The 10183-nt window shown below is 33.9% G+C and overlaps 1 protein-coding gene and 1 pseudogene across 1 annotated transcript; one reads left to right on the top strand and one right to left on the bottom strand.

Annotated features, from left to right (window-relative positions):
- The first annotated feature begins 349 nt into the window (after window positions 1–349).
- Window positions 350–5181, top strand: LOC128170568 (uncharacterized; annotated as a pseudogene).
- Window positions 5182–7311: 2130 nt separating this feature from the next.
- On the bottom strand, window positions 7312–8393 carry LOC128170553 (uncharacterized). Its single transcript, XM_052836339.1, has 2 exons — window positions 7688–8393; window positions 7312–7474 (listed from the first exon to the last, which is right to left on the bottom strand). Exons 1-2 carry the CDS (start codon window positions 8088–8090, stop codon window positions 7344–7346), a joined length of 534 nt encoding a protein of 177 aa, XP_052692299.1. The 5' UTR covers window positions 8091–8393; the 3' UTR covers window positions 7312–7343.
- Between the last annotated feature and the right edge of the window lie 1790 nt (window positions 8394–10183).

The raw sequence follows: 10183 nt of genomic DNA, 5'->3' as shown, positions 1-10183 counted from the left end.
GGTCATGATTTTCACAACTTTGAATCTACACTACCTGAGGATGCTTCCACACAAGTTTCAGCTTTCCTGGCTTTCTGGTTCTTGAGAAGAAGATTTTTGAAAATTTCTCGAAATTGTACATTAATTTCTAATTATCTCCCCTTGAAAACGGGTGTGGCCCTTAATTTCACAACTTTGAATTCCCTTTGCCTAAGGATGATTTGTGCCAAGTTTGGTTGAAATTGGCGTAGCAGTTCTTGAGAAGATGTTGAAAATGTGAAAAGTTTACGGACAGACGGACGGACAGACAGACGGACGGACGGACAGACAGACAGACGGACGACAGACAAAATGTGATCTGGCTAGGAGGTTATAAACGCTGGCTCGGGCTCCAGCTCCAACTCTAGCTCGAAATCAAAATCGTACTCCTAGGAGTACGCGATCAAATTTTGAGGTTATAAAAGATTTCGAGTACGTACTCCCGGGAGTTTGTACTCCAATTTTCGAGATCGTACTCTAACTTTTTTTTATGTGCACAAGCGGCTTTTTTGGAACTCTTCTGTAATGGCGGCGCCCTGCTGTTTATATTGACGACATGTCTTGAATCAATATAACGGTGAGTTATTACAATACTTTTGATAAAACTTTTTATAATATCCTTTTCCACGAAATATTTATTCATTAAGAGGTACTTTTTGACAACAAAACGCACCGGGAAATTGTGCCATCGGCTGCTCAGTGTCCTGCAGACGATAGGATTAGTTGTACTCATCGCAATATGGCAGAAAAAGACATCGAGAAACTTTGCTTAAAGGAAAGGGTAGACCTTAGCGATAAAAAAAACAAGAACAAAGTGGTCTGCAGATGAGGAAACGTGTCTTATATCTGCCGTGTTGGACAGGGAGGATGTGCTATTTGGGGAGTTCAAGGGTCCTGGGGGGAAGTCTGGCGTGGCTAAGAGGAGGCAGGGTTGGGAGGAGGTCGCAGATGCTATAAATGCGTAAGAAAATTCTAAAAAAAAAAGGTCACTGATTTTTTTTTTAGAATCATATGCCTATATTAGTAGCTAGTTGATCATATTAATGAAGATTGCATTGGAGGTAATTATAAAGCAGGTGAAAATATTAAAATAATGTGTTGCAAACATTATTAGGCCTAAATAAAATAAGCAAAATATGCAAATTAATTTTACTACATTATATTTAATTTTAATCAATGTTATTATGTTTACCGTGTTATGTTACAATGATCTAGTGAATCTAGTACTAATGTATATTTGATGTTATTTGTTGAAATTTTGATTCCCTAAAAAATAATAAATAAAGAATTACTAAACAATACCTCTTTCACTCAATAAGTTATAAAAGTTTTGATTAAATCATAAGTTCGATCAAAAAATTAACATTTTCCTGACAGAAAACAGAAATTAATTAACCAATTAGAATACATGTACACATGTAGCTAGAACCCATTTTGCTATGGATTTAATTCGAGTAAATTGATATATTTTGGGTAAGGTTAAGAAAATAAGAAAATGTGACAAATGAGGACAAGTTTCTTACACAGACTCAGAATGAGATCTACATCTATTGATTATGAATCATTAAGGTCATGACTTGAAAAAAATAAGCTTAAATTAACACATATTAACTCTTGTAGACAATTTACCAGCAGCAAGAGGTCCCCAGAAGAGTGCAGAAAAAAGTACAACAATGCTAAACAAAGGAGTATGTTTATTAATACCATATATATGTACATGTATTTAGTACATGTATAGACTCAATTAAAGGCATGAATATCATATTTATTTTAATTAACATGTGTAATTACTACGGCTGGCTGTAAAATATTTAGAAGATTTAAACAAAACATTTAAACGTCATCCCATAATTTACCTTAAAATATTTCATTTCATTTTTAACAGCCAAAGTGAAAATCGATTACCTGAAGAGAGAAGTCAGGAAGACAGGTGGGGGACAAGTGGAATTTGAATTAACAGAAGCAGAAGAAGTGCTTCTTGAGCGACAAGAAGGAAGGCCAAGTCTTTTTGGTCTAGAAGAAGGGTTTGACAGTGATGGTGAGAAAGCAAAATCTAATATTTAAATTTATAAGAATTCACAGAAAATATTAATCAGTCATACACCGATATTATTAATTCTGGTTGTAACGCGCTTTCTGATTGACTAAAAAATTATTTTATATCGTATAAAGAATGTTGTCTACGTCATAGTAAGACTAACGTCAAAAATGTATCAATACGCCTGACGTATTGTTTGAATTTTGTACAATTTTACGTCATTTTAAAGGTCAAATGACCGTTGTTATCTACAATGAAGAGTAGGAAAATTAAATTATAAGCAATGAATTCAATATTTATTAGTTTTATACGATATAAAATGGTTTGAAACAGTTTATGCTTTTTGAAGCGGTTTATATAGTGTAAACTGTCCCAATTCATTGCTTATGATTTAATTTTTCTACTCTTCATTGTAGATAAAAACGGTCATTTGACCTTTAATACCATTCAATAACTGTTTTGTTATACCCTCCAATACAGCTAGATGCAAGTATAATTTTAAGTACATGTGTACCGGTAGCAGTCAGTCATTCATCACAGGTTATTGAATTCCATTCCACCAGAATGGATGCATGAAAACATTTTGATCATTTGCTGGTATATAGTGTCGTTACATATTTATGTTTGGTGGGCAGACCAGCCAAAATAGAAATTGTGAGTCTGTCAGGAGGATGGTCAATGATCTACCTAAAAGTGTTTGATGATTTGTTTTGCGATAAATTATTACCGGTACTAAGTAAAGGAAAATTCATATGATTTACCATTATTGAAATTTGGATTTTTTCAATTTCTTTATTACAAGCTCTTGAATTATACTACAGGATATAAATGCAGTTTGATAATGGCCACTGCCATCAAGTTCTCTTAAAATACTACATACTAGAGAAATATCTATAAGGGTATTGTGATGTAAATTATCTGCTGAATGACCAATGATTAACATGAATTAACATGGATAACCTTGTTTTAATTTTAGATGTAAGATTCACTTGTACTAACAGAGAGACAGAGACAAATAGAAGTCAAGTTGATACAGTTGGTGAGTATTGTTACAATGAATTTATAAATTTTTCCTATGTTATATTTGTATAACATATAAATTTGGGCAGTTCATGCTTTAAACCGCAAATTTATTCACTATCATTTGCAGTTAATAAGACGTCTAATTTTAAAAATGATGTTAATCTGTACAAAAATCAAGCTTGATGTCAAGCAGATTAATGCATTATGCAAGCACATCTTTTGACGTGAAGTTGGCAAGTTATGAAAATATAATTAAAGATGAATTTGTGTATAGCCAATCAAATAACAAGGTAAAACCAAAATTATATTACATATATTGCTCTTTAAAAAAATTAACAAATTTTATATATTTTCAATCAACTCTAGATAATTTAAAATACCGTACCTCACTACATTAATATGCTCTTTAAGACCCTACCTCATTAGAAGGTGATTTAATTGTTTTGTTGATTTTTTTGTATCAATCGAATGGTTTGAATATCATTGCAACTCAGTGGTAATAAAGTATCAATCTGTGAACTGCAGATCACAAGTTTGAATCGGCCCAGGGCTAGTTCATATTTATTCAGTTGAATTTTTAAAAATAATAATTTTCATCCTAATATAAATTGCATATATTTTCACCTATTTGAATTTTATATATTTCTTATGCATCATTTGTTATCTATCAAAACAATTTACATGTAAGTCTGGTTGTAACACGTTTTCTGACTAAGTTAAGTTAAATCCTTCTCTGTGCCATGAAGGCCCATAGGGCCAGCTAGCGCTTATCTCCAGCGAATGAGAGTCATTGACTCCCCTGGATGGAACACCAGTCTGTTGCAAGTTAACTTGAATTTTATTCCTTAAGTCAATTGATTTTCTGCTGATTTGAGAAACTATTTCAAGGTGTAATGGGCCACCTCAACATGATTAAAATACATTTAATACACAACTCTACCCCTTCAATCTTTAAAAAAGTCTGCAATAAAGTGTATTAATTTTATTTTATAATTTTTCAATAACTTAATTATTTCATCAGTTTGAACAAGAAAGTTGAGTGCAACACCCTTCGACTTGTTCCTCAGGTGTAGTCAATTCTTTCTTTTATTTCAGCACCAGCTCCATCATCTGTGTCACAGAGGACAGTCAATTCAAAAGAAAAGGAAAGCAGAGGTAAGATTGACTTGTATTCTATGTCTGGGTCATAATCTTTCAACCTGTTAATTTAATATAAACATATTTTATTGAGAATTCAAATGGATTGGGTAACAGGCAAAGCCCATGTAATCCCTCCCCAAATTACAGTCAAGTAGTGATGTTATAAAATAAGCTATATACTCAAGTAGTATAGTATATGTATTACTAGTTTACAGAGTGATATATTATTGATATTTTTTGTATGCATTAGACAACAGGATTATTGAACTCTAAAATAATAATATTTTCTTAGTGCCTGGAGCAATTATTAAGGATAATACAGTATTATACATAATGTCGATAAAAAAATGTTCCTTATAGCCTTGAAAGATCAAATTGATTTGAAACAAATCCTTCATTAATGCGTTTTATCAGAGCAGAAAATACAAATACATTTGAATTAATGAAATCATTTAAATTGTCTTTTACATTAGCTATATGTAAAAAAATGTATGTTAAAATTTATTTGTAAATAAAAAAGAATTCAACAATGGAAAAAATGTTTCAATGTATGTTCTTTTATTTATACTTTATATTCAGGTAAAGTAAGTGAGAAGAGGAAGATAGATGAAAGGAAAGAGAACATCACAGAGGACACAAAGAGAATAAGGCTAGAGCAGAGGAAGCTAGAATTAGAAATAACAAAGCTTGAGAAGGAAATTAAACTGATTGATACAAAACAGAAGTTCTATGAGATGAAAATGAGTCTGTCAGAATCTTGATTGAAACAAAAGTTATTTGTTTGCCATATGTTATACATGTTTGGTCCCCTGTTTTGAGAGAGAGAGAGAGAGAGAGAGAGAGAGAGAGAGAGAGAGATTTTAAGAAGGTATGTGTGGGACAATATTAATTGTTTTATTTACATATGGACTGTTAAAGTTTAAGAATGTTTATTCATGTATATAAACTAATGTACACTGTTATATGTTTAGTTGTTTATCCAATTCATTTCAGTTCAGTAGTCTAACAATTATGAATTAATTGCACCTTACCTAGCTGAAAAATGTTTGCACAATATGTGCCCTCATGGCATAGCCATCACCTCCAGCAGGACAAGGTTCAACGTTAGCAGCTTCCTGCACAACATTCTGCTGTGTTTCAAGAACTTCTCCCCTTACAATACCATAGTTGTGCAGAGTTACTGCAGCTTTGATATAGACTACTGCCACCTCTGGTTTTGTACGTAGAAAATTCAAACATTGAAATCTCTTTTTAAGGAATCCAAAAGTTTGCTCAATCAGCACTCTTGTTCTGCACAATGCATTATTGTACCGTTTCTCATTTTGATTAACAGGGTTGATGAACGGAGTCATAACAAAAGGACGGCACTGGTACCCGGAATCTCCCAGTAACAGCCCATCATGGTCACCTAAATTAAGAATCATCATTGCAAACTGAAAAATTTGAATGACACTTTCTTAGCTTAGCCCCCCCCCCCACACTTTTTTTGCAAAGTTAAACCTAACCATTAGGCACATAGCATCATAGAGGGTTCAGCCCCCCCCCCCCCCCCCCCCATTTTTCTCGCAGCAAAAATAAGTGTTCATATATTTACCTTGAAAAGATGGGAATATTGAGAAGTTATGTACACCCCCCCCCCCCCGGATTAGGAATTCCATGATTTGGAGAAAAAAAAACGAAACGAAGTAAAACTTATCTATTATAATACTTAAGTTAATAAACTAACAATACATTTGAAAGCGGCTTAAAAAAGTAAAACGAATGCGTGTACTCGTACTTGAACGTCGTTTTACTCGATGGCTTGTCGGTTCAAAACTGTTATAAATGAACTATTATAATTGATTTTTTAAAGAAATAGAGTAGAAAATACATTGGAGATGTTATTGTAAATCTGTGTTTGTAGCAATACTGCTTAAGTTATTGTTTTGTATTTCTTTAATTTTCCACATGTTTACTCAGTGTAGTAAACATCGGATGCTGAAGGGGAGTACAATGTACATTATTTCGATAAAAATTCGACAGAGTTTTTTCATATAAGAACAAAATTACGATATTTTAATATCAAATGACTTTAAATAAGCAATGTTAAAAGCATTTATTTGAGATAACTACAGTATTTATATTATAAATGGGGAAAATTGCCTTCAAATAGGCATTAAAAGTTTTCAAAAAAATTCACATGTCCCAGAGAAAGGGGGGGGTGGGGTTCCGACCCCCGGAACCCCCCCCCCCCCTCTGGATCCGCCAATGGACCTTCACTTAATATAATACCGGGGTATTTCAAAGGTCAAGTTTACAAAGAATATCTTTGATGATACGGTAATACGCATGTACCTTTAAATCTAACGGTACATAGTCTGACATTTGGACTGATCCTTTACTATGGTTCACTCGATACACATCGTTTTTAGCTCACCTAAGCTGAAAGTTCAAGTGAGCTTTTCTGATCACTTTTTGTCAGCCATATGTCTGTATGTGTGTCCATAAACTTTTCATATTTTCGACTTCTTCTCCGGAACCACTTGATCGATTTCAACCAAATTTGTCACAAAGCATCCTTAGGTGGAGGGGATTTAAGTTTGTGAGAATGAAGGGCCAAGCCTTCTTTAAAAGGGAGATAATTGAGAAATATTAAAAATTTGTTAGTATCTTTAAAAAACCTTCTTCTCAAAAAACCAATGGGCCAGAGAAGCATTTATTTGTGTAGAAGCATCCAGTTGTATAGATTTAACTGAAGTTTGTTCAAATCATGATCCCCGGGGGTAAGGTGAATTGAATTTTTACATAGGAATATAGAAAGAAAAATCTTTAAAAAATTTCTTTTTCTCAAAAATCAGTTGAACAATGTGGTCAATAGGTCTCTTGTTAAATAGGGTCATGTTTGAAAGGTCAAGGTCTCAATAATAAACGAACAACTTCTTTTACATATGCTTGTAATTTTGAAAGCTGGGTCACATACCATCTGCATGAGAAAAGGGAAGGGGTGATGAAATTAACCTGGTACACGACTTATATATATGTATTTCTTAATTGATATCAAGATTTAAGTCAGTTATTGAATTTGGACAAGAGTCTTAGTTACGTAAAAAATATATTGAATGCCTTGTGCATGAATGCTTTCAAGCTAATTTATTGGTACCTGCACGTTTAATGAATGGTACTGTTTTCTGTTTACGAAATCTGCCTCTTGAGGCCCTGATGGTTTGGTTATTCGAACATGTGTACCATCTACACAACCCAACACTTTTGGAAAACCTGTGAAGCACATTTTTTAGGTAAATGAAATTATAGAACAAATTTTCTGAACTGGTAAAAATTCACTGAACTTTCACTCCTCCCAAACCCCCATACATTTAAAGGGTCGATGTATATAAACAGGGTAAAGTAATAATTTCCTAAACAAGTTATGTTCCAAGTAAAAGTACTGATCAGAGTAAATGTTTTCGTTATAGTTATCTTAGTAAAAACCTGCAATATGTGCAAACTCCAGCATCACTTGGCGCGCCTGATCTCCCCTTGGAAAGCTGATGTAGTTTGGTGCCAAATTTGCAATAAGGGCCGATACCTGCCTTATACATCGCCCTGCTGTTGATCTTGAAATCTTCACATCATCACCAACAAGGATGTGGGTGGCACCTGTACCAAGAAATCTTAATGTCACAAGCAGCTGAAGGAGGGGTGGAATTGGGAGGTTCCTCTTTGTATGAGTAGATAAGTCAGGGAGCTGCCTCAGGAGATCGATAATGGTATCTGGGTGAAACCTATATCTTGCAAATATGTCAGAAGCTGACAAGTCCTCCAGTGGGTTTGACCTATCCCTAAAATTACGCGGAACGCGTTCTCTGTTGGCTATGCGTTGATGTGCAGCCATTTCTATGAAAGCAGACGACACCCTGAGTACAAACTTGAAAGTTCGAGTAAGCTCTTTAGCTTACTCGAGATTTAAGCTTTACATACTCCATTTGGAGTATATTTTCCGTACTCGAAAGTTTTATAACCACAATTCGAGTATGTACTCCAGCTCGAAATTTTCGAGACAGCTTTGGAGCCAATTTTGGAGACAGAGCTCGAGCCAGATTTTATAACCTAAAATTATTTGGAGCCATACTCCAAACTTGCTTTTCGAGCTAGAGTTGGAGCTGGAGCCCGAGCTAGCGTTTATAACCTCCTAGCCAGAATAGCTCACTTGAGCTTTCAGCTCAGGTGAGCTAAAAACTTATTCAGTACAAACATATGTGGAAAATCTTCAACCAAAATGACAAATAATAGTTACATTGCTGAAAGTTAAATCTTTTTCAAATTAATGTGAACATGTGTATCAGTTGTTGAAGGTTCCTTGCACAAAAATACACACGAAATTCAAAATGTAATCGTTCAGCGAATCAATCCATTTTATTTGAATTACACAAACAAAGACATTTTAGTTACAGAAAACAGCCTTTATGCATGCAGTTTACTCAAATGCACAGTCTGCTTGACCAAACAATACAGCTGACTTAAATGCATTTCTAGTTAACCGTATCAAAATCATTATGCATTTAGGAATTGAATTTGTTGTCAATTTTATTTGAAACGCTTGAAGACAATGTATCCCATAATTTTTAGTCAATGTGTAGGATTATTGGGAAAAATATAAGGAGTTTAATAACTAAAGTCTGCCTGGGTAAGACATTCATCATTAATAGTCAGCACAGTGTCAGTGTTGGTATATTGCCCCACCTTTTTGTGCAGCAAAGATTTTCCTCAAATTTACATACGAAAAATTGATTTATCGTGAAGTTGCCCCCCCCCCCCCCCCCCACACACACACACACACTTTAATGGGACCATGTAAAAAATCTAATTGAAAAAAGGAAATAAACAGTGAAATTGAAGTCTAAAGTGTGAATAATACCTTCCCCACCCCCCCACCCCCCCCCCCCCCCCCCCCCACAGAATAGGATTTTCAGGATTTAGACATTTCATCCCTTTTGTTTTTTCTTGTTGAGATTTTTTGGGATGAGTCGGCACACCCATCAGCCCCACCCCATTTTAAAAAAAAACGATGCTACGTGACTGATAAAAGAAAAAAAAATTATTCACATATCTAAATAAGTAAGTACATTGTTTAACAAAAATTATATAAGGAGAAGGAAGTCTTGATTAATATACATGTAATATTGACGAATCACAAATGTTTCATAATGCACCTCATGATAGTAATTTTTAAATTGTTGAAGAGAGATAAAGGTCAGGACAAAAATTGACTGCGATCGATTTTGGGTATTTTTCTGATAAAAAAACTATTACTACAATTTGTGGATTTTTGTTCTTAGTTTTAGAAATATGATTTAGATGTCATTAATACGTGTAAAAATATTGAAAAGTTCTGAGTTTAAAATGGATATTTTTTATAACAAAGAACTAACACATTTCTACTTTCCATCAAAAGCACCCTTTCGCGGGGGTGTTAAGGAAGCATATGGGCAATTTAGCGTCTTATTTTGACTGTTATATTCAAAACCGTGAAATTAAATAACTATTTTGAATACGATCAAAAACTTAGTATTATCCTTTGAAATAGATGTAAGTGCAATAAAATCGGGTAGTACATTACTGCCACATTGGTGCGTTATCACGTGACAACTATAAATAGCATACGTATATTCCTTAACATAAAATGAGATAGAACAACACTACCCCGCGGTTTCCAAAATAAAATAAACATACCAAGTGAAGGCAAAATATCTCAGTTTAATCAAAACTGCTGCTAGAATCCTATGTTTTTCTTAATTCAATAGTTATTCATCCAGTTCTCGTAAAACCTTCCCAACTTTTATAAAGTTTGCACGGAAAACGGCAAGTTGCATCAAAACAACACACAACATGGGATTCTAGCAGCACTTTTCATTTTAAGCATTGATCAAACTAACGATACATATAAAATTCAAAGTTCAATATATGCGGGGTAGTGTTGTTCTAGTC

This window comes from Crassostrea angulata, chromosome 2 (genome assembly GCF_025612915.1).
Source record: "Crassostrea angulata isolate pt1a10 chromosome 2, ASM2561291v2, whole genome shotgun sequence".
In the NCBI taxonomy this organism is placed as follows: Eukaryota; Metazoa; Mollusca; class Bivalvia; order Ostreida; family Ostreidae; genus Magallana; species Magallana angulata.
This window is presented reverse-complemented; position numbering and strand designations above follow the sequence as displayed.

Excerpts from the sequence above, each read along its gene's own strand:
- LOC128170553 (XM_052836339.1), bottom strand. The coding sequence starts at position 8,090 with ATGGCTGCACATCAACGCATAGCCAACAGAGAACGCGTTCCGCGTAAT. Across the intron at positions 7,475-7,687 it reads GGAGTTTGCACATATTGCAG|GTTTTCCAAAAGTGTTGGGT; the intron begins GTTTTTACTAAG and ends TGTGCTTCACAG.